Below are 25,230 nucleotides of genomic sequence, written 5' to 3' on the forward strand. Positions count from 1 at the left end.
ATTGCACAAATCCTTGCTATAGATGCACGATAGAATATCTGGAGAGCTCGTATAAAACCGACACCGAATCCCATTCGCTTCATTATTTCCCAAAGAAACAACCATGCGACCCGGTCGAAGGCCTTCTCGGCGTCGAGCAGGACGAAACCCAGAGATCTGGATTCGGCCTGCGCGACGTCGAGAAGAGCAACAACCCGGCCAACGTGGTCAACTGTGCCTCGGCCAGGGACAAACCCATGCTGTAGTGGTGAAACCAATTCAGAGGCAAGTGGAGCCATTCGGTTAGCAAGTAGCTTGGCATATAGTTTCCAGTCATAATTAATCAAGGAAATCGGACGGTAAGACCCAGGTTGATCGATGGGCTTCCCTTTTTTAGGAAAGATAACGATATGTGCTTCATCCCAAGAGTGGGGGGGGAGATCCTTGTCTGGCCGCCTCGAAAGCACTTAACATGTCTTCTCTCACTTCAGAAAAAAATACCTTGTAAACCTCCATAGGGAGAGAATCAGGCCCCGCAGCTTTGCCCGAGGGCATTTTGAATAGAGCTGATTCAATTTCTTCAGATGTTACCAGCCTTTCAATTATTTCGACATCTGCCGGGTCTACTTGTTCCCATCTCAAAGCAGGTAGCCCGAGGTCGGTGGGAAGATCTCCAGTGTTCGGCTGGGCATATAGTTCAGAATAGAAGTGATGAAAAACCTTCACGATTGTCTGCGGTTCATGAACTAATAATCCCTGGGCATTGTGCATAGCGTTTATCATTAGAGCTTGATTTTTGGCACGAATTCTTTGTGCCAGGAATCTCCCCGACGATTCACCAAATTCATAAAGTTGTCTCCTATAGAGATGATGTTTAAGCGCGATCTCTTGCGCCCAGACAAGATTAATATTAGCCTTACATTGCGCAAGTTTATCTAAACTTGCTTTAGGATCAGCTGCTGCGTGTATCTGAGTAGCCAAATCCATTTCAGCATTTCTTAAATTAGAAAATAATTCTAACATTTTTTGCTTACGAGATTTTTGTGCAAACAAACCAAAACTAAGAACCTCGCCTCTAAAACAGGCCTTAAAGGCGTCCCACACCACCGCGGGAGAGGCTGACCCACGATTACATACAAAAAAATCCCGAATCCATTTCTTCATGTGAGCCAAGAATAAGGAGTCATATAGCAACTTCCTATCAAATTAAAAGGTCTTAATGCTTTTGAAAATAGCGACATTAGATAGAGAAATGACCACTGGGGCATGATCCGACAAAAGTCTAGGGAAAATTTGAATTTGGATACTAGGAACCCAGGCAGCTGGTACAAAAAAATAGTCTAAATGAAAAAATGTATTATGCGGGGATGAAAAAAAAGTGTAACCAGGGTCCTGTGGATATATCGTACTCCAAACATCTACTAAACCATGGTCCTGTACCAAGTTCCTAAGAGCTTGGAAAACTTTAGGTTTGCGGCCCTTATAAAGACAGGAGGGATGTGCCCAACTGCTTGAAAGATTAATGTTTAAGTCTCCACAAAGTATTAAAGGTGAAGGCCAAAGAGCAAGCTCCCCATTTAACAAATTAAAAATACTAGGTTCATCTAAATTGGGGCCATATATGGTGCACAGAGTAAAACTTATCCCCCCGACAAGACATTCAAAGATGGCCCACCGCCCTGAAATATCTACTGAGGAACGCCCTGGAGGGACTAAGGAAGGTCGAGCTAAAATAGCCACCCCACGTTTCGTATCGGATTGTTTAGATGTAGCAAGTATGGAATATCCTAAATCAGTTAGCTTCTGCCTATGGGACCAAGAAATATGTGTTTCCTGCATACAGATAATGTCAGGAGAAGTAATTTTCAGCTCCGCTTGGATCTTTTTGCGTTTGTCATAATTGTTAAGACCACAGACATTATATGTACCTATTCTAATACCTTTATTAGCCATAACCAACATGATCTGAATAACCAATAGAAGAAAAAATCCTATTCAAAAAAAGAATAAATAAACAATAAAGATAACAGAAAAAAAAAACAAATGATTACATAATCTGTGGAACAAGAAGTTTTTTGGTTTTTAATATGCCCTACCCAACCCCAACCCCTAACCCCATACCCCATCCACCACCCAGGGCACCCACCCTGCTTGGAGGCAATGGGACCGAAGTCCTGGTGATGGGGAGTGGGAGGCGTTCCCTATGGCGCTCCCCCAAAAACGATTATAACGAGAAGAAGAACTAGATACGGGGGAAGACCTGACAGACAGCCACTATACCAAACCCAGATTAGGAACCAGTCTTAAATGAATGTAGATACTCCTTAGCTAGATTTTCGGAAGAAAAAATTTTTTGTCTGGTCTTGGAACACAATTTTTAGCTTCGCCGGATTGAGAAGAAATGCTTGACACCCTTTAGCTAGAAAAAGAGGGATCAGTTGACGGAGCTGCCACCTCCGCGCAACAGTCTCATGGCAAAAGTCGGGAGTGACAAAGAAGTTGACTCCCTTGGCTGCTCTCTTTTGATTAGGTCTTGCTAGCCTATATACATCTTCACGAGCAAGAAAATTATTAAAAGAGATCAGAATAGCACGCGGATGGACAGTCGTTGACCCAGGACGAGGAGGTAGAGGTTTGTTATAAAATGGAAAACGATGGGCTCTTTGGATCTCAGTCTCCCAGTTCCATTTGGAAAGCTCAGGAAAAGCTTCTACAAAAAGCTGAACAATAAATTGTCTCGTATCACCCCCTTCTGTGCCTTCAGGAATACCCAGGACCCTTAAGTTGTTGCGTCTCATGCGATTTTCCAACTCAGAGAACTTCCAGGTAGCGTCTTCTTTTTGAGCCTTCAGCTCTCTAACGAACCCTTTCTGTGTTGCAATTTCATCTTCCAAAATTGAAATACGAGATTCAGTCTCTCCAACTCTTACACCGATCTCAGCACAAGATTTACTGATCCGTCTGGTAGCGTTCTGCAACTTACGACAAGCCCCCTGCATTCTGGCATTTTCAAGTCTCGCCTCAGCCCTATGTGACAGCATCGTATCGTAGATAGTCTCAAGAGTTATTGGTTTCATAGGAGCTGAGGGATCGGTAGAAGCAGAGGCTGCATCAGTAGCACCTACTGTCTGATCATTGCCAATTTCCATGGGGTTAGGAAGCGCAGTCGTAAATGAATAATCCCAGACCAAATTCTCCCCGAGGGGAGAGGGGTCTTTAGAAAATGTGGGATTAACAGAGGACTCTTGTCTGCTGAGGGTTTGCATTTCCGAATAGTAGCTTCAAGTGGGACCGGGTTCATAAAACCCCCCGAGAGACAATCGTCCACCTCACCCTGACTAGCAGAACCAGTTTCATACTCAGCCCAGTCTCTGTTTATAATATCATCATCATTTACATCAACGTCGTCGTCGTCATCCGAAGTTGATGATGTGTCTGAAAGTGAAAAGAAATTGTCCAGGGTTTCTATATCAAGGTTGGAGTCGATTCTCTCACTGTTGTCGCTGACCAAACCTTCCCCAGCTGCCCCGCCTGCCCCGGATGCCCGATCCTCCGGGGGAGTACCTACCACCGACTTGATAGTCTTATGAGGGGAAACTGCCTGGTTTGGAGGGACTCCAGGTCCCATAATGCATCCTGGTGAAGTGACTGAAAGCTGATGATGATCCGTTGAGGCTACCACTGGAGTTATATCCTTAGACAGTAATATTCCCCCGTTTTTTTGACCCAGTGATGAACTCAAATCACGCACAAGCAAAGAGGGAGATAAGGTTGTCTCAGATGACACTGTTGGATCAGCGGGATTGGAAGTATTTTGCGGATTGTTTTGCGCAGTCTTTCGCAGAGATCGTTTTATAAACAGAGGAGAAGTATTTTTGGCGAGATTAGAAACGGAGGGGGCCTTACCAGAGGACGTTTTCGTCAGCTCCGAGGGATCTTCTTGTAGAGATTTGTGTGTCTTCGGCCCCCCCCTGAGTTGCTAGCAGAGTCAGCGCTCCCTGTAGGTTGAAGGTTACGAGGTTTGTTAACTTTTGCAGAGCCTTTGAAAGCTGGTTTAGGCGGCATTTTTCCACTGCTTGCGACACCACCAGCGGAGAGCAAAAAGGAAGAAGAACGCCAAGCCCAGGATCGAAGCACTCCAGCGGCTCCGGAGCACCAGTGTGATCTGCGCGTTGATAACAGGGGAGAGGCAGCTGTAAGTAAGATCATTATCTTTTGACTAGATTTAAGCGGGTCTGGCGCACAGATTAGATATGAAAGTCCCGTAATATCAGTCTTCAGTCTTCATCAGTCCTCATCGGTCTTCCCCGTTTAGGATTCAAAAGGGGGAGCGCCAGCAGCCGGGAACGCTTAACCCAGCTCACTCAGCCGAGGCAGCGGCCGCCATCTTGCCGTGCTATTCATCTAAGACTCTTGGGTCCTCATGTTTTGTGAGTGGAATGCTATTTTTTTAATGATTTCTGATGACTACTGTGTGCTTCCAGTATTGAATTCCCTGCGGTCTCCTTTCTAAAGAGAGTGGTACATATTCTCCCTTCCTGGACGAAGACCTTAAGATCTAAAAAGGGTACTTCTTCCGTACTCAGCTGGCCACTTAGATGGAGATTCAGGGTATTATTGTTCAGTGCTGCAATATACTCTTCAGCCTCACTTTTAGGACCTTTCCATAGGATAAACAAGTCATCTATATATCTATACCATAGAATGATATTTTTGGTCCAATGATTATATGTATCAGCCCAGGCCACCTGCCTCTCCCACCAGCCCATATATACATGTGTATAAAACTTTTCTAGAATTTTCTCAGTGATGCTCTGTCAAAGTTCTTACTGGCTACGGTCGCTCAGATGAAGTCCGCACCCAATACACAGGCTCATTGGTTAGGCTACTCTCTGGTGAATTACATTAAAACTGCATCCCACTCTTGATTAAGGTTTTCCTGATAATTCAAGTGATACAATGGTAGGTAGGCACCCAACTTCTGAGATGTAGCCAAAATAGAACAATTCCTTAAGAAAGCAAACCTCCATTAAACTGCCTATCATCCCAACCTAATTCTCTGGATTACATAGAAACAAAGACATATGAAATATTAGTTGTAAGTTTAATCAGGTTAGTTTAGTAATCCTGGGCTGCTGAGGGTTAATATTTGCACACAACAGCACCTTACACACAAAAGCCGCAGTTAAGCTATTAGTTTGGTCCGGGAAGAACTATATGTTAAAAGTTTATCAGATCTTAAAACACCCATAATAGGTTTAATGTAAAGTCCAATGGGCAATTTCAGGATGATTTAGGAAATGTACCATTCCTAGAAAATGGACACAGCGTTTGTATTGATTTTCCAAAGCAATTATTTAATTTGAAGGGACAATATTCCCATCCAACAAGGCACTTGCCAGGGGTTTTTGCCTTTACCAATAACTTCCACTTTTGATCAAGGAGTCTTTCAAAGCTCTTATTCTGAGGTGCCTCAAAAGTCTCCTCAGCCTGCTTGCATACTCTATGCAAATTTTTCAGGTGCCTCCCCATCAACACCAAGAGGACTGTGACGCAAACCCTCATCACCAGCCGACTGGACTACAGAAACGCACTCTAGGCAGGAACCACCACTGAACTCATGAAAAACCTCCAGATGATCCAGAACCCAGCAGCCAGACTGATCTTCAACCTTCCCAAAAGGAACCACATCACCCAGCACCTGAAAGACCTCCACTGACTTCCCATCCAGAAAAGATGGCACTTCAAGCTTCTGACCCACATCTACAAAACCCTCCACGACCAAGCACCCGCCTACATTAACCACTGCCTGAATTTCCTCTTAAGTCCCAGGAACCTCCGCTCCAATCACCTCGACCTCGGACAGATACCACAAATACGCCATTGCCACACCGGAGAACGCTCCTTCTCCCTCTTCGCTGCCACATCCTGGAACACCCTTCCCCTTCACCTCCACCTCCGTATTGCACCGTTGTTGACTCACTTCAGGAAGGGACTCAAGACCTAGTTACGCGCAGCACAATGTCTGGATACCCTCTTGGGTGATTAGCGGCGCTATAGAAGTACAGTTTGACTGATTGATAAAACTAGGCACATCAAACAAACTCAGTGTAGTACTTCCTTAATGAAACACAATGGGAGGTGGGGCAATAGTTTGGTATTCATGTTCACATATGAGCAGGATAACTTCTCATTCCTGCAGTAAGCTGCATACAAAAACAAATTATGTTTCAAGTCCATTAGTAAACTCCCAAATCAAAACGAGGAGGAAATCACCATTTCTAACTTACAATAAATAATGGTCACCCTTAAAAGAGATGTCAAAACTACTGTACCTGAGATGTTCCACTGATGTGTTTTTGTCATCAATTATTGCAACAGCCACAAGCTTCCCTGAAATGAGAAGCATACAGATGTTAAGAAAGAACAGGACATTTCCAACTTTTGCAAACTGGCTTCCTTTCAATGTTTCATTGCCCAATGCTTCCCCCTTCACAGATATATAAAGGTAATCTGCAAAATAATCACTCAACAATTCGCTTATTTACCATAGTTCTATAGCACTAATCGCCAACTAAGCACTGCCCAAGAGAACAATACAGTGAAAGATGAAAAGATGTGGACAAATATTTTGCCTGGCATGTTAGTCTTTGGGGCCTTTTCATGGATGTCAAAAATTTCCAACTGTTGCTGAGCTAAACAGAGCGTGTACTCCATAGTACGCAAACTAAACATTTTTCGTCCATGAAGGGGGTGATGTCCAAGTGTGCATGGATGCGCAAGCTCAAATATGTTGTTGCTGTGCTAAGATAGATGCAGTCTTTTTGAGAGGAGGAGACTCTTTTCCAAAAAAGGTATATGCATTGCATCAAAACAATTATTTTAAACACACAGAATCATGGTGAAGAGCATGTGAAGCTCTTACCAGAAGGAAACCGAAACAAGAAGTTTAGATTTAAAGTAATTGTAATTTGTGAGATTTTAGGGAAACCTGTGGTGCAGAGCATTACTATGGCCAAATACTGTAACTCTAATGGTTCTTGATTCTGATCAGTCATGCCCTCTGTTGGGTAGAGAGTACTGTAAAGACTCCCTTGACCTGAAAGAACATGCCAGTGTTTTATATGGATGCAACAAGTCAGTGAGAATGAAAGATTCAAAATAACATGTGCGCTATTTGTATTTCATATGTTAAAGAGGAAAGAGGCAAGTTGAACAGAAGGGACTGGGTCACTTCAAAGGCCCTTGGGGGAGATATATATATATATATATTCACTGAAAAAACCATAGGTTTCGGGAGCGTTATAGTTAGCTGGACTTGCCCCTGGCCTCTGCCTCTCAACAGTATCCTAATGAACAGCTAGATTGTTAACATTCTATATTTATTAAAAAAAGTGTGGAACGCCTGACGTCATCTTGATGTAATCAAAACTGTAATACCTAGAGTATTTCCTTTAGAAATTACATATATGAGAGGGTCTTATTTGCATCAAAATTATGGTTAGTGCTCTAAAAAACTAAAATGAGGACATATTTTCTGAGTTTTCAAATAGCGACAAAGAACTTTTAAATTATTTGTAATCTTTATGTTTTTTTATCCAGTTGACCACTTGATTAAATGTTGCACCTTGGCGAGAGGATGTGGTACTTCCAGAGCTGCAGACTTTGCAACTGGGGAACCAGGTTGGAGTTTCTGCTTCAGCTCAACATTCTGTGATTGTGGTCAAATCACTTAATCTCCCCATGTCTACAACCAAAATGAATTTGATCTTGTGTGATGTAACCAATGCTCATGTAAAGTATTCCAATACCTGACAAGTCTGCACTATATAAAACTGCAAATACACCAAAAATAAGTGTTTTGCACACTTCTGTCATTGGGCTACATGTGGGCTACATCTGGGTGATATTTGTGCTGCATTTAGGCTCTATTGTGTCTGGTGGCCATCTAGGGAGATTTATTTGTTATGAAGTTTCCTCATTTACTGCAGTCTCCTCAGTGGGAATACTTTCAGTTTTTTATTTTGGTTCCATCGAGAAGGCATTCAGATGTGTCACACATTTGCCATAAATTCTGAATGTTAGCACTCTAGTTCCTCATTAGATCACTGTAGTAAAACTACTGCTCACCAGGGAAGTCTGCTGCTGGTATTCAAAGTGCATGTTTCAGTCTGCATGTCATAATTTGTTTATGAAATAGAAGAGGATTTGAGAAGTCAAAATGTGCCCTAATTTTTCTTTCTGCAGAACTAATCATAATTTATATGGCAAAATAAATCCCCTCATTGTGTTCCTTTGTAAATTAAATGTTTTAAGTGTTACCACTTTATTCCAATCAAGATGGCTTCAGGTGTGCCATACTTTTGTCATAAGTAAGACTGTTAGCGCTCTAGTTGTTCGTTAGAACACTCTGGGGCATTCTGTCATTGGGCTATACTTGGGCTACAGCTGGGTGATATTTGGGCTACATTTGGGCGCTTTTGTCTCTGGTGGCCATTTTGGGAGACTTATTTGTTAGGATGTTTCCTAATTTCCTCATTTACTACAGTCTCCTCAGTAGGAAATACTTTCAGTATGTTACTTTGATTCCATCAAGAAGGCATTCAGATGTGTCACAAATGTGCCATAAATTCAGAATGTTAGCACTCTAGTTGCTTATTAGATCACTGTAGTAAAGCTACTGCTCACCAGGGAAGTCTGCTGCTGGTATTGAAAGTGCATGTTTGTCTGCATGTCAGAATTTTTTTAAGAAATAGAAGAGGATTTGAGAAGTCACTCAAAATGTGCCCTAATTTTTCTTTCTGCAGCACTAATCTAACTTTCTATGGCAAAATGAACCCCCTCATTTTGTTCCTTTTTAAATTAAATGTTTTAAGAATTACCACTTTATTCCAACCAAGATGGCTTCAGGTGTGCCATACGTTTGTCATAAGTAGGACTGTTAGCCCTCTAGTTGTTCTTTAGAACACTCTGGGAAGCTGCAGTAGAACACAAAGGAATCAACTGACAGTCTCTGCCCTTGTCGGATGTACATGTTTTACTGAAAATGTCACACTTCATTCTCACATGAATGAGAAAGATAATGTGAATTTACAGAAAATATGCTCTCAGTTAGCTTATAGATCACCTTCCAAACCTCTGTGGGAAAAGCATGAGAAAATAGTTTTCTCTCAAACATGATTCATGATATCACAGCTGAAGGCTTTTTCACATGGTAAAATCACCTTCGAACAAACCACAATTCCTAAAATGAGTATGGTACCATCAACAAATGATTTAGAATGTAACTAAAGTCTTAAAACCTTCTATTAACTGCAATGCTTTTTAATGAGATGCTATCATGTATATTGGTCCTAAGATGGCTGCCAACACTTCTTGGATGAAGTGCTGACAGCCAATCAGATCTCACGATGAGATGTGTGGTTAGGCTCCGCCCAGATATATATGTGATTTTACTTTGGATTTTCTCAGGAATGGATTTACACCATTTAAGCAAAAGGCACATGCCTGACCTGAGGACTACCTCTTTGCCAAATTTAAAGTAATTCTGTTCAGCCGTTCGGGCTGTACCTTCGACTAAAGGTCCTATGGGAAAATGCATGGGGAAAAAGCGTTTTGGGACCCCCTTTTTACTAAGCCCCCGCTTGACGAATCACCCCGAGACTTTCAGGGTAGGAGTTGAGCGGAGCGCCCCATTAGTTTTGAAAATTTCACGAAGGTAAGTCAACCGGCGCCAAAGTTATTCAACATAGAATTTTCAGATTTCCTATGGGAACTCGGTCCTAACTATAACTATCTACTGGCGACCGCCAGTAGATAGATAGATAGATATAGATATAGATATATATCTATATCTATATCTATATTTATATCTATATTTATATATATATATTTTTTTTTTTTGCAAGCGGATTAACAATGCCCGGATGACCTCTGAGGAAGGAGTGAGAGACTCTGAAACGCGTCAGGTCGAGGGTTTAAAAAGATGGGCTCGGAAGCTGCCTGTTCCTTTCAAATAAAAGATGTTCTTTTACCCGAAGTGGTGTGCGGCCTCAAATTGCTGAGCAATGTTGGAAAATATATAAGTTATGGCTGTTTTTTCCAACTAGAACTGAATGTAAAGGAGGGAAGCAATGATATCCTTGGTGGATTTACACACTTTTTAAAATATCAATCTGCAGCACAGAATCGTAGGTAAGCATGTGCCTTACTACCTGGTAAAAAAACAATGATTTGTGAATTTTGTGCAAGATTCCTTCTGAAAAATATGAAATATAAATATGACTGTTGTGGCAGTCCACTGTGAACTTTCAATGGTCCAAATTACAAAGGGACAATTTGAGATAAATGGATTCAAATGGAAATAAATAAATTCAATCAAGCGGTTAGCATCTCTAGTTTTGACAAGGTTTTGCTACAACCTTTAAAAGAGGACAGAGTAGATGACCATGTCAAATGAGGCATCTAGATCTACCAAATTAATGTGGGCTCATGCATTTCCAAACTTTCTCTGGAGTTAAACTTCCCTAACATCAAAAGAAGCATGGATCCATGGTCTGGCCAGAATACCGAGTGTCTGGTGTCAACTAAGTGACTTACTTGTAGTTGTATGCAATTCTGTTCTTTTGCTAAATATTCCAGTCCTTTAGTGAGTGAATGCTAGGAACGGGATGGTATTTGGCATGGCAAATAATTTTTGCTTCAAAAAAGGGGATTCGTCTTGCCTCTTGTAAAGGGGGCTGAGGAAGTTCCTTTTGAAGAGTAGTCATTTAAGCATCGTCTTTGAGTGTGTTGTCAGAGAGGTGCACTGCAACACCTTGGCATTGATCCTATAAACTAATTGCAGATCGGACCAAATAAAAGATGGCCAGGACAGATGAAATAATTGGATATGGCTGTAGTGTTCACATACGTTTAAACAGAGCAGGTTATCAGCAGCAATAATAATTTTGTCAATATCAGCTGAAAAGTACTGATGAACATTATCAGAGGGAATAGGAGACAGCTTAAAAGGGAAGTAAAAAATAGGCTTGAGACGGGATGTACATTTGTTGAGAAGTTTCTTCATTTGGTTGTTTGATTTTCTACCCTTGGGGGTGAAATAATGTTTTATTTTAAATTAAATAGAGATGCTCATTTTCTACACCTTAACATGAATAGGGTACTTTATTTCATGTATGCCCAAAAAATTGCCTTTTCTTCTTGATTTTTTTGCTGCATACTGCCACATATTGGAGAGACCATAAAAACAGTCAGTGTGAGATGAATGTTATTCCAGAATGTTGTTGATCGTACAGCAACCAATTGTGTACATATTTGAAATGGATCAGAGTGCCAACGGAAATATTCTAGGCTAAGATCTTTAGAGATCCTGGAGTATGCTGTGGGGCATCAGCTGTGTATTCTTGTTGAGCGGGGGTAAAGCCAATTTCAATTAGTGAGAAGATGATGGGTGGTCTGACCATAATGAAGCATGTGCTTGAATAGAGGAGCTCATGCCATTTTTAAGCAGAAAGTATCTCAAGTGAGCCATATTTCAGATATAGTCTACGATTTAAATCTCTTAAAGAGATCTTTTTGAAAAAGACTACAGTTGGCCAAAAGGGCTGTGGGTGGTCAATAAAAGACAATGTTTTTACCCCATTTAAGTAAGATTTATTTGTGTATGGCACATTATGTATCAAGACGGCTAGGGCAGTCGACCTCGAATCTGGGAGAACTGGGTTGGAGTCTCGGCAATGAAGCTGAACATCCTGTGATTCTGGGCAAATCACTTAATCTCCCCGTGCCTAACAATGAATGTGTCCTCATGTAATGCAACTGGTGCTCTGCAAAGTGCTCCGATACCTGATCACCGGGTCAAGTTTGCGCTATATAAAACTCTGTAAAATAAAATAAAAAATAAATAAAATAAATGCAGCTAAATTCATGGGTGGATGCGTGGGCACACACACTCCACCCGTGAAACGCCTTTTCAGCTCCAGATTTACCAAGCAATGCAGGACCATGCAAAGTTGCCTTGCGTGGCTTGATAAATCTCATTCTCGGTTTTGCGTCACCTCGCATGGCACAAGGACAACACAAAACATTGATAAACATGGGCCCCAGAGACTGGACAAATGAGCGCTAGAGACTAAAGTAAGGCTAGACAGGAAGTGTAAGAGAGTGATCAATGGTGAGATTTGTAGTGGATCCAATCAAACAGAACCACATGCTATCAAGGTGTCAAGAACGATGTCTTTCATCATGGTTTGAAAGGTAAGAAGGTAACAAAAGTGGGAGTGACACCTCGAGATGCACACTTAAATATTAGAAACGCTTGCACTGTATATTCTTCATATTTTTTTGCTCTTTGTACCTTGCAATCTGCTTCTAAAAAACCAAGGAAAAAAAGTTTGGCATCTATAGTTAGCATATACAAGGCACCAGGGTGAGGGAGATAGAATAACATTGGTAACTGGAGCAAAAGGTCCACGCGAACCTTGTATGTTTTTAGACCTTTTTTGAGGGTAAAATGATGGGTGTGGGTGTTGCCACAGATGGCAAAGTATTAGTGGTAAAATACCTACCAAAAGACAAAGGGGTTCTACCATCAGTGGTACAATATGGTCATGAACCAAGCAGCAGGGGCGTTTGTTGTACTAAAAGATCAATATATGAATGAAATAATCTCCTAGTCTAACTCTTTAGTTATTGAAAGGGACATTTTGAAAGGAGGTGGGAAGGGTTAGCCAACCTGAGCAGTCCTTTCCACGTGGAGAGTCTGTGAGGAATAGTGGGATGCAGATATTTTGGCCACTGTCAACTTTTGTTGAGCGTTGTGTGCTAGAAGCACCTTCTGAAATAGAATAACTGGACTGAAAAAAGACGTGTAATTATAGAGCCATCAAGAACCCCACACAAATCAGGGGTTGGAACACAGTCGATCATGACAAGTTAAGCGATGCATAACTTCATAGAGAATGGACCAAGCAGAAGTGTCTTGGTGTGAATTCCTTTAACCCAAAAGCAAGCAATACATGTGCATGCTTGTGTACTCAAAAGTGTATTCACAATACATCAAATAAGTCTTGAAAGTATTATTGGTCAAAATTCTATCTGCCCAGCCCATCACATATACAAGACTTCTTTTAAGCCAAGAAGGGATGCATGTAAGCAAAGCAAAATAGATGTACCCAAATCTGCAACATAAGAAAAACAAATGGTAGCTACTCAGTAAAAGCATACACATGGAACTACACCTTGAACTTGTAACAGGCCCAACAGCAGTTTGATTTAAGTTAAGACTGATTTTATAGAATTAGGTTATTCAAAACAATATATTTGGTCCCATTCTAATTAAAAGAAAGACAATTGTAGATATTTGCTACTTCAAGCAAAGAGAATGACAGTGGTTGATCACTGTATAATCAATGCAGTAAATGGGGTCTTACCTGTATCTCCAAGCTCGTACAATGTAAACCCATCTACTTGAAGATATCCCTGAAATCTCTCTTTGTTTATCCAAGAGGACAGATCACCATCTTCGTATTCTAGAGAAGAAAATGAAGCCTGTGACCAAACAAACTTTTCATGGACGAAAACAAGTAATACTTTCTCAATCCAACTGCTTATCACAATATTGAATCAGAGGCACAAAAAGTAGGAAACCTGCTCAAAGACTTCTGTCTACAATTTCCATAAATTTCTTCATGTTTCAGGATTCACAAAAATTTAATTAGTAGGCTTCGAAAATCTACATCATTTGTATACTTTCCAAGTTAGCTCGTACTTTGATACTCCACTTCAAAGTATGATGAACTGTGTATATGCACATATTTCCCCTATTTTTTCACAAGTAAAACATTTGTCTATGTGGAGAAAAGTCTCGCCTAGACTCCCTTAAATATCTAAAAGTTTTGGACACTCTGGCACCCTATTTGCGCACTCCCTTAAACTCTTTAGGAACTAAAGTTATGTATGAATATACAGTAGGAAGTGCAACTGGAGACCTTTGAAAATATCAGCAAAGTTGCTAATTATTGTTGGTTTTTACCAAAACTCTTAAATGTACAACCCCTGCCTCCTCACCCCCAAGGTATACATGTTTCTCCACCCTCTAACAAACTTATAACTGCAAACAATTCAACAACCTGGTAGGTTTCCCCTACTAGTAAGTAGAATGTATGTTTTTCAACACCCATCACTTGGCTTTTCCTGTACCACCTGGCAACATCACGCTCATTTTTCAATAGTTACATGGCTGACTCTCCTCCCACAATCTGTTGTGAGAAGTAAACAGCAGTTGCAACCTAAATAATCCAGTGTTTCCAATCCCTGCTCACCAGTTTTCCCTTCTTCGGACAGTCAGAGGGCTCCTAATCCCAGGAAGCTGGCCCAGCTCACCCAGCAGCTTTCTATATGCTTAATGGAGCTTTCTAAACAACAAATGCACGAATTCCAGTCCCCCTTCATTCGTTCTCCATTCAGAGTTCCAAGTAAGGGTGGGACACTCATACCTAGACCTGGTTAGACTTCAAGGCAACCTTGCTCTGGTACAAACAATGTACGAAAGTGTGGGTGTCACAGACAAGGCACTTTGGAAGCCTGGGGCTTATACATAAGATGCAGCTCTATGGTCTTTCAATTTAAGGTTTCCTCAGAGTTAGAACCCACCAGTAGTTTTTCCAGAAGACATCACTGTTGTGGAGTTGTGCCTGCATGGGTAGATTTTCATGGTTGGGCATGAGGGTCAGACACCGAAAAGGAGGCTATGAAGAATGAGAAGGGGTAGTGGGAGGGGGCATGGCATGGAGTAAAGGAAGAGGGGCTGGGCACCATGCCTACTACGGACCACCGGATACTAAACTAGAAGAGCTGGCAGGAGTATCTCCTGTGTGACACACGGCTTACCCATCACAGCACACCTGTAATGTACTGGTGCCCTCTCATCCTCCGTGCATCATGCAGGCCTCACAGGAACCATCTTACCTCATTCACTCGGACTACTATCTGACACGCACTGCCTGCCTTTACTTACTTGACGTCCTTCAGCAGACAATTCGTGCCTCCTATCTCACTCCTCAATTCCTTAGTAGTATTTGTCTCTGGAAGAGAGGGAAAGCTTGTGGAACTGAATAACTTGATTAAACGAGCCCAAACAGACACCCATCTGATGCAAGTAGGCTGCACCTGCGACCCAGTACTGGAAAAACCCACCACACTAGTCGATTTATTAATGAATCTTAAACAAACCACGAGGTGCGGAAAGACCGCCATCTATGACTGACAAAGCCTTCACCCCGGACCTCCTGATACAGGATCTGCACCATGTCAGCCAGAGGACCACAGGACCAACAAGTCCAAGACAAAACTGAGTCAAACAAGATTACTAATATCCAACAACCATCCTCCTCTGTAGACAAAAGAGCCATCAAAAAGTACCTTGAATCTTATCAGGAAAGGAAGACTCCACGAAAAGAACACCAGAACACTGCCTGAGCCTGCCACAAGCAAAGAAGGAAAGGCAGGAACAGAAAAAAACAAAGTCACTGAGCGCTTTCAAACAGAAAACATATCTAGAATCTCCCTAAGGGATCTGCAGGAAGACAACATAATGGAAATGCACACAGAAATAGCAGAGGTAGAGGACGGGCCCACTGGCAAAGACTTAGTCAAGGGTGACGGGATAGTCCCCCCCCCCCCTCTGGGGAATGGTGACTCAGAATGAGGAAAAAGATTATCACAAGTGGCAACCATAAATGCGGGCACTCAAGCACTCCCTGTGAGGGGAGCTGGAGCCATTCAATTAGGTGATGCCAATTAGCCCGCTAAGTCAGTGGCTGAGGAGCTTCAGAGGGCTACTCAGCCAGTAGTCACACCATCAGCTACGCCGCCCTTAGCTCTACCAAACATTCCAAACAAGGAATCAAACACCAGGGCCCACTCACATTTGGAAGCTCAATAGTGTGCAAGTCAGCTTTAAATCTTCTCCCGATGAAGAGCCAGATACTAATGTCACAATCTTCTTACCAGAATACAAATCACAAGAGAGACCAGACATATTAAACGGGGAACATTTTACACCTATTAGCAGAGATCGGCGGCAGGGAGCACCTAAAATCATCCGACTTGGTTGCCACTGAATTTTAGAAATTAGGCTCCTGAGGCCACGTGGGCAACCACAAAGATAGCCAGGAAGATTCTCAGAGAACAGGCACTCTTTAAGAACTGGGGAATATTACGGACACCGTACTACGCCCCTGGCTATCCTCCACCCCTGCTAGTTTCGAGTCAGCCTAAGCCGGGTCCACAAATTCCTAAAGCCACTTTCTCAAATCTCAAGGGAGTGAGGAGCACCTCCCATCAGGTTCATCTTACAATTAAGCAACTAGAGCAAGTAAAGCCACTCAAGAGAAACAAATGCAATTCTTAGAAAACTCAGCTTGAACCAGAGTGACGATAATCTGCAACGAGAGTTGAGACTGAATAAAGCAGCACAAAAAAAGCTAACTTGGACAATAAAAACGGAAGATAAAGACTCGCTTTGAGCAAAGCTCCTTTTTGATATAAAAGGTAATAACTACACACGGTTTTGGCGCAAAGAAAATATGTTACAACGTCTCACCCACCAAGGGATCAGCTCTCATTTGACAAAAGAAGCTTTGCCAAAGTTCCTGTATGAGCACTTCAACCACTATGAGGAAGAGCAAATTCATGCAATAGTGTTAAAGGAAATCTTACCCAACTCTTCCAAAAACACAACTAAAAAGGATGCTGAAAGGGCAGCCTGTGGCCAACGACTGCCCCAGAATCTGGCCACAGATTCCTTTACAGCAACTACACCTGCTAATAAAGAGACATATCCAACAGAGGGGCCCCTGGGCCCTATTGGGATTCCACCTGCACTGTATAAACAGGGCGCCAGTTGGTGGTCAGAGAAACTGGAGCCGATATTCCAGCAGATGCTGTAATCCCGGCCTCCTGGAAAGGGTCCATAAATTCCCCAATCCATAAACACGGCGATAAGAACAGCACAAAAATCTATTGGCTTGTGTCGCTTATCGACAATGAGGCCAAATACTTCAACAGTACCATTTTAGAGCAGTTAACATCTTGGGCCTCAGCCAATCTCATCATCCCGCTGAACCAGACTGGATTCTGCAAACATAGGGAAACCACAATTAACAGCCCGTTCCCTATTAATGGAAGGGATCAAGGGTGCAAAATTACCCCAGCACTTTTGTTTATAGACATCCAGGCCGCTTTTGACAATTCCAATCAAGGCAAACTATGGATGAAATTGACTAACCAGAATGTTCCACCAGCCCTGCTACTGATGCAACAAAAACAGGTCAGAAAAAATACAGGAGGAACGCAAAAAGTTCTGGGATGACCCTGCAAAAAGGGCCAAGTCCAACAGGTTTCATAAAGTACTACAGTGCATTTCCCACTGAAAATGTAACTTGTATTTCTTTTCCATGTTCACTGTTTTATATGTAGCTACCTGAAGGTGAAAGATCAAACACTTTACATATTTTGTTTTGTTAGTCACACCTTTGGCCCTGCCCCCCGGTCACTGACCCCACCCCCACTGACCCCCCCCCCCTGCTTGCAGCATCACAGTTATGCACATATTTATATACAAGGGTTTTTTCTCCAGCCACTACAACTTTGTCAAGTGTCATGTGCATAAATGTGTAAGCTAATTTCATTTTATGTAATAAAAAAAAAATCCTCCTTTCTACCTTTGTCCCATCCCTCCTCCCTCTGACTCATCCAAAACCTTTGACTATGAACTCTCAAACATCCTTCTCAAACTTCCCCCTTTGTTATGCATCACCCCAACTAACAGACACACATGACTACTACTTACAAAAACAACTTTCTAATTCCCCCTTTCAAATCAATTCCCATCATTCTATCCCTACACTAAACTCTACTAAACACAAGAAAACGAGAGCACAAACCTAACACAACTACTGTACAAAGAAAATAAAAACATTTCTAATCTACAAACAACCGGTCATCTTGGATTCTGGAGTAGCGCTTCAACGCCTCGTCAGGGGTAGTAAACGCTATACAAGTTCGAATTACAGTTACAATATTTTTTTTAATGCACTTCACCCGCTGGATATATAAAATAGCTGAATGCTTCGCTAATAAAAACTGCTAAATAAATATACAAGGGCGCCACCCTGTGGTACATTCCGATAAATACTTGTTCACAAATAAATGCCGGTGCTTAGCAACGGCAAATAGCGATCCAATGACCCTATAAAAGGGGACCCTTGAGCCGTCCCATATCACCAAAGAACCCAAGTTTTAAGCGATCAGCAATTGAACTATAGCTGCGATCGATACAAATTGAATAGCTGTTATAATAATGACAACATTAAGTTTCCTTTTTGCAATAAAGTCAACAATACATGCAAAACAAGTTGAGTTTCATTTTGATTTGTGAGGTAATCTGTGTCTTCTCAGAACAATGCATGTCAGAAAACATTGTAATTTATAAAAGTCGGAGTCGAGAATTTTCACAGAGTGGAAAAAAACTTGCTTTTCCCCTTTGCAGCTTGAAACCGCGTCTACGGAAACAGAATGGTGAGGTGCAAAATTAGAGCGAGAGGCATGTCGAGACATCAAGAAGACAAACAATTCATAGGGGGTGGGGACAGGGAGGGAATAGACTCGGCTGACGCCAGATATTTTCTCACCAGTTACCGCCTCTCCCCCCACCACCCATTCCTATCAACTGCCACTCTAGCAGAAATTAATTTTATAGTAGAATGAAATATAATGAACACAGCTTTCACTGAAGACCACATACTAACGTCAAATGTGTACACAATTTAACAAACGGTCACTTAGAAATGAACAATTATGGAAACACAATAATAAACATTGTGTTGTCATTGCACGAGGTTGCCTCACTGCTGCTTGACGGTGACTAAGCTAGTTTCAGTTTCCTTTCACATCAAAGAACTTGTTAAATATATAGGGGAATTCCAAACACTCCCATAAATGTATTATGGGCGTGCGGGAGTATTGAACACAGATCATTCGGCGCGGGGTAAAGCGACAGACGTCAGTGTTAACAGCAGGACAATATGAGCGCGAGCGACTCCGACGGTGGACGGTGCATTTTGGTCCTTAAATGCACATTTGTTCTTGCGTGCTTCTCAGCATTGGTCGGGTAAGTCCATTTGGCTAGAACCGGCAGCGGTTGCATGTCGTTGGTGAAAGGAAGGGTATTCACAGGTGTGATACTGAGAACTGTGCGCCACCCGCAGGCCAAAGGTTTGAATTTCCGGAGACCCCCGTCCAGGCCTTTTTATTCATCACAGGTGGACAAATGGAATGATGCCAAAATTACCAACAGTAGTACCTGCTCTTTTATACTTTAGACAGGAGTCCCAGTTTTTCACAGCTGCCCTGGCAGATTTGAGCAAATTTGGCTCGTGTCCCGGTTTTTTAGAGAGGGTCGACTGAAAATAGTAGAAGGCACATTTGTGTGTCCAAAGCAGGGTTAGTTAGCAAATGTTATAAGAAGGCAATTTAATTAACAAGAATAATACCTGGTTTCAAAATTGCATTTTATGTATTTTCTTAGTACATTTTCTGCATTTCTATGTTGATGAGCACTGGAATTCTGTGTTGCTCAGATAATGTAACATTGCAGTTCTCCTTCTGTTATTGGGAAATGTCCTGGTTTTTGGTTGTCAAAATCAGGTCACCCTACCGAAGTATTATTTCTTTGTGGCACTAATCACTCTTTTAACCAATAACCAACAAATCCTACCAAATGGGTATTTTGTATTTCACTTGACACAGGGAAGAGAAAGAGGAGGGAACAATGGTGCTGGTTCATCTCCCCTAGTCTAAGAATCAACAAACAAAGAGAACGAACACAAAGCCAAGCTTTAGACAGTCCAATCATGCAGGTCATCAACAACACAATTTCCCTTGCAGGACACCCATCAGGTTTATAGAAGAACCCTCACCCACCAACCTAGTTGGTGGCATGCTTCATCATCGGGTTCTTACCCAGGAAGCCGAATGCCTCCTAGGTGTGCTTCAACGCCTGATTACAGTGGAGCGTTTTTGGTGTTGCGAGTAGTGAATGCCATGAAAGTGCGAAGTTAAAAATACCCCTGGGGTACCAAAAACTTTATTGTGTGGTCCCTGGGGTAAGATTAAAAATGAGATATTTGGACGTGAACGAGAAAATATAATCTCACGTTTCAGCCAATGAACTTTCAATTGATTGGCTTTCTTCAGGATCTGCAGGTCTAAATTTCGTTTGGATTACGTGACTGAAATTTGCATTGTCAAAGGGTGGGTTTCCCAGAACACAATGGCACCAAACACGCAATTATAAACAATTTTGCAAGCCGTTCTCTGACAATGACTCGGTGTAGTTGCTTAAGTTAAATTCACACGCACTTGGGGAAAAAAGAAACAACTGCAGTATGTGTTCTCTGGCTTCTACAATGTTGTATTCAGATACTGACTTATTTTTCATTTCTAATTTTACTGTATCGATATATTCAACTGAATTACAGTTACGTATTTTCTACTGTTTCTAGTTCTCATTTTTAAAACCCTTTGTTTTTTGTCGGTAAACCACCCGCAAGTTCAGAATTCTTGTGTTAGGGAAACCTCAAATGAGCTTCTCAGGTCAATCTATGTTTCTGGACATGAACGAAGTCCTGTGCGTTTGCCTTCCCAGTCTACAGATAGGCTTATGGGAACCTCCGTTCAGTGTTTGAACTAGAAAAATAGAAGTGTAGGTATCAACGGCCAGGCTGTCACTGCTGAGAAGTACTGTACCTCTACTGAAAAGTGTAGGTAATCTCCAAATAAAGAGTACCGGCCCTGTTAAAGCACTTCCTCCATCTTACACATTTCTTTTATCACACGGAAAGCCTGCTTGCCTTTCGCTTTTCTGTTTTTGTATGCAGGCAATTCAAATCCCATCTGTATAGATAAAGCCAGCCCTCGGCTGAGACTCTCATGCGTCATTTGTGGGCCGCAGAAACTCTGGGGGAAGTTTAGTGGGTCATTCGCCATTGCAGGGCTCCTACCTCACCAATCTTGCAGTCTCCCTGCCTCATTTCAGAGTCCGGGTAAGCCGCAGGGTTTAAGAAAGCAGGGCCTCAGCTGCCTCTGTCAACAAACTCTTGACCCGGAAGTCTCTCCAATATTGGCTCGCCGGTAACAGTAGCCCCGCCCTAGTTCGGGTGGAGGGACCGTTACTTGCTCTGCCAGGTGATTGGGCACCATCATCAGGGGAATAACAGTTAAAAGCAAGACTACTTTGTTTGGAAGTGCAGCATACCATCACCAGCCTAAGATAATGAGGTAATTTACACTGAAACACCATTAAAAGTGATACCCGTTAATGCGCTGGTGCTCATCACTGCTTGGTCACTTTTTTTTTTTTAATGCCAATATAATGGTTTATCTAAAAGGAAAGCAGGGGCACGTTTCAAATGCAGAAAAGTCTACCCCAAAGGCCAAAATCTGAGAGCACAGAATCTAAATTGAGGTGCATGCCATTTACCCATATATAGAGCTTGGCGACGGAACAGGTCTTCCCTTAAGGTTAATCCTATATCCAGGGTCGGACTAAGACCGGGCACCGCCCAAAAAAGTGCCCCACATTTGCACATGGCAACTTTGTGCAAAGCATTACGTCTTTGAGGGGACCAATTTTGGGAGACGTTTGCAGTAAATTAGGCGTTTTAAAGCTGGTAAAGGGATACCTTTGGTTAAGATTGAAAATGCCATTATTACACTGAAACTCACCCACAGGCCATGCGATATTCAGCTTCAGGTTTTAAATCTCCATCTCACCAGTATGTGCCTGAATCTGCTGCTCACCCTGAGATACACAAATGCCCTTATCTCCATCACCTTTAGCCATCCTCATGGTCCACTGACCAACAGAATGCTAAAAGATCTTGCTGACCCATAGGGCTGGAGATATTCCTTCATCCTCAGGAACTCAGGAGACTTGCTCACAATCAGACCCAGAGTGTCTTGATTCTCATCGGTTGGTCCTCAAACTACCCACTCACCCTCAGGATCCGTAAGGACATTTCCACCCTGAGGCCCCCAAATGCTCCTGGTCCATTTTCAGATGACATTGGAATCATTCTCACCCTGAAGTCCTCTGTTCTCTTTGCTCACCCGTAGGACCTGTAGTACTTGCTCACTCTTACCTGGAAGATCCTGGGCACCACCAGGTCTGTAAGGATGGTGCTCATCTGAGTCATGGACTCAAGAAATGTCCTGCTTACCCTCCGCTCTACTGAACCCTAAGGGTCTCAGGCTCCTGTGCAACCCCAGAACTCCGAAGCTTCACCCCTTCCGCAGTGTTCCAAAGAGTACTATACAATAAACATTAATAAAGGGCACAGCTACCTCACAGTTGTCCCGGCGCTACATGGAGATTGCAGAAGAGGACTAGCCAGCCAGTACACCTACCCTTGACTAAAGAGCCTGGTTTTTAGAGTCTTCCTTTACTCTTGCCCGACTCCATCTGGCGCAAATGAGGTGGCAGGGAGATCCACAGTCTAGCGGTCCTGACCGCAAAAGACCTTCTCCCATGTCGGGACTTAGAATAGCAAGGGACACAGAGCAGACGCTGATGGTTAAATCTCAAAGTCTGTTCCTGAGTACTACTCAGTCTTGGGTTCCCAGTTGCTACATTCTCTATTTATTTCCCTGAGGCTGCTACCCAAATCCTTGAGGCTCCTGCTTACCCTCTGTTACCTCTACGGCTCTTGTCAGCCCCAGATGCTTAACTTGTGCCAGTGGATGGAGGTGGTGGGCACTGGGACTTATGTTTCATCATCAGACTTTGCCCAAGGTTAAGACAAAGGAAGGCATTAAAGAAAACCAGTCTAAGGAAGAGAAAGATAGAAAAACCGTGACAAAAGAAGAAAGCAGGGGCGAAAAAGTACATGAACGAGTGAGCTAAAGCAACAGGAAGTGTGTAACAGTGGAAGAGGCATGAAGTGGATTCAGGCACAACCATCCTTGGTCACTAGTTACCTCCGCATTCAGTCGCACCAACGGCAAGATCCTAAGATGAACTTTGAGCCCCTGGAATAATCTTTCTGCATATTAATCACTGCAAGGTCCCCCTTTGCACATGCACACTGAAGGACGGAGTTTGCCACTCAGGTATTATGAAACAGGGCCAGCCTGGACGTCAAACTCACCCTTGGCAAAATTGGTCAAACGAGTTCCACAATGCAGTCAGCAGCAAGAATGGGCATGTGCTTTCAGCTTTGAAAGTATCCCCCCCCCAGCCTTCAACTCACCTGGAAAATGCCAGAGTGGCGGGACTGGCATACAGTCCCATGTTAGAAAAGCTCACCCTTCCTGCTGAAAGAAGACTATCCTGCAAATGTGGCTGAATACATCTTCTCATGGCTGCATTAGTGCACTGTCGTGTGCCTGGTAGTAACATATGAACCTCTTGCTAAGTTTCAGCATTTACACAAAATCACACAGTGCAGCAAGTTTCTCGGAGGAGAAATGTTGGCCATGTCACTGTCACTCTAAGAACTTTGTCCCAGCACCTTGTGCACCTAGGAATTTTCTTCAAGCTCTCTGCCAAAGAGCACTATTCAAATATGGCCCCCTTTTTTCAAAGAGTGCATCTCCTGCCTCCCAATATATACCAGGTGGTCCCCCTATTGGAACATTCAAATTTTTATTGGAGTTCTTCATTTTAGGAGCCTCCCATTGTGGCTGCAAAATATTGAGGTTCATTGGGCCCCAAGTACTGGAACACCTGCCCTCTTTATCTTCAGGTGATTTCAGGTCATTTGACTTTCTGAAAGCGATTACGACCTTCTTTTTCTTCTATATTCACTTGCCCTGGGCTATTCTGACACACCAAAGGTTTATGCTCAGCGTGTTATCTTTTTTTAGTTTTAAAGGTAGCTTAAGACATCTTACCTTCCTTTGTAATAAAACTAATCATAAAAAAAAGACATGCAAATATAAATGCACTGAGGGCTTTGGACCAGCCCTCTTCATCCATTTGTCAGTTCAATGGTCTTTCACATTTTGCTTCCTCCCACCACCGCAGCAGGCAATGGGTCAACTCTCCTCATCTACTAGTTCTCTTGCATGTTGGGCAACTGCATCTGGACTACTGACATGATCGAAAGAGACCTGAGGAAGGACACACCACCCAAGCCTGTTTCGAATGATGGCATTTCCACTGCCAGATTTCATAACTTAAAACGTAGTAGCCATATTTTAAATGCCCAAATATCTAGTCTCTGGAACATGATAGGGATGTGGCCAGCATTTAAGGAACTTAATAATCAATTTGTTTGTGAAAGTCGGTCATTATTTCTGAAGGCCGAAAAGATAATTCTCCATTACTGTTATAAGGAAATCCATCTTTACCCTGGGAATCGGACCTCTCGAGAAGCTGAGGTTCGGTATAAGAGCTCAGTCGCGTGCATACAGACGTCACAACTTCAGAATATCCATAGACTGTGCACAACGGTTTTCTACTCATGATATTTAGAAGTGAGCATTCCAGAACATGTCAGTTGAATGGGAAATATAACTGGTATTAACATCAATTTGTTGGTATTTACACATGTTTGGAACCCCATATACACCCTTTTACTCCCATAAACTTCTAAATAAGAATTGGTGCTGAAATGGTCTGAGGCCTACCCATTTTAAGGGTTTTGGTTGAAGTGGAGCCTTTATTTACATAGATAAATATTATTCCTGTGACAACAATTAAAAATATATATATATATTTTCCACTTTTCTCCAAACATACAGTCTGCTGATATTGAGCAATGCACACAAGCAAGGTAATTGTATGGAATTCATAGATTTTCCTTCGTGTTTCAACGCACACAGTCCTGGTAACTTCCTAAAATTTGTTAATTTCCTTGTATATGCCAGGGGCTTACCAGCATCAGGAAAAAGCAAAACATCTTTATTTGCGGAGTTATCCTGCCTCCCACTGTTAGAAACGTCATCATATCTTTAGTGCCTTGCTTCCACTCACATTTACCCTCCATCATTCAATAGAAGGAAAAAAAGGACTCCCAAATACATTAAAACAGATATTGCATGCCGCTTTGGAAAATCTGTGACCCAATACCAACGAATACAGCTAAAGGACTCCTTTGTAAATTAAAATATACAAAAATATTCTTCAAGTGAGGAAAATTCAAGACAAATAAAAAGGCAAATGGGTTTCTCTGTATTTTCCGTTTA

The 25,230-nt window shown here is 42.3% G+C and overlaps 1 protein-coding gene across 1 annotated transcript in view; it reads right to left on the reverse strand.

The window, feature by feature from the left end:
- Positions 1 to 25,230, reverse strand: part of TMX3 (thioredoxin related transmembrane protein 3) — a 258,760-nt gene that overhangs the window by 109,775 nt on the left and 123,755 nt on the right. The window contains exons 10-11 of the mRNA XM_085605893.1: positions 13,413 to 13,511; positions 6,315 to 6,372 (exon numbers count right to left, since the gene is read on the reverse strand). Coding sequence (XP_085462019.1) covers positions 6,315 to 6,372; positions 13,413 to 13,511 — 157 coding nt within the window. The remainder of the gene's footprint in view (positions 1 to 6,314; positions 6,373 to 13,412; positions 13,512 to 25,230) is intronic.

The sequence above is a fragment of the Triturus cristatus genome, chromosome 5_1, assembly GCF_964204655.1.
Source record: "Triturus cristatus chromosome 5_1, aTriCri1.1, whole genome shotgun sequence".
NCBI classification, from domain to species: domain Eukaryota; kingdom Metazoa; phylum Chordata; class Amphibia; order Caudata; family Salamandridae; genus Triturus; species Triturus cristatus.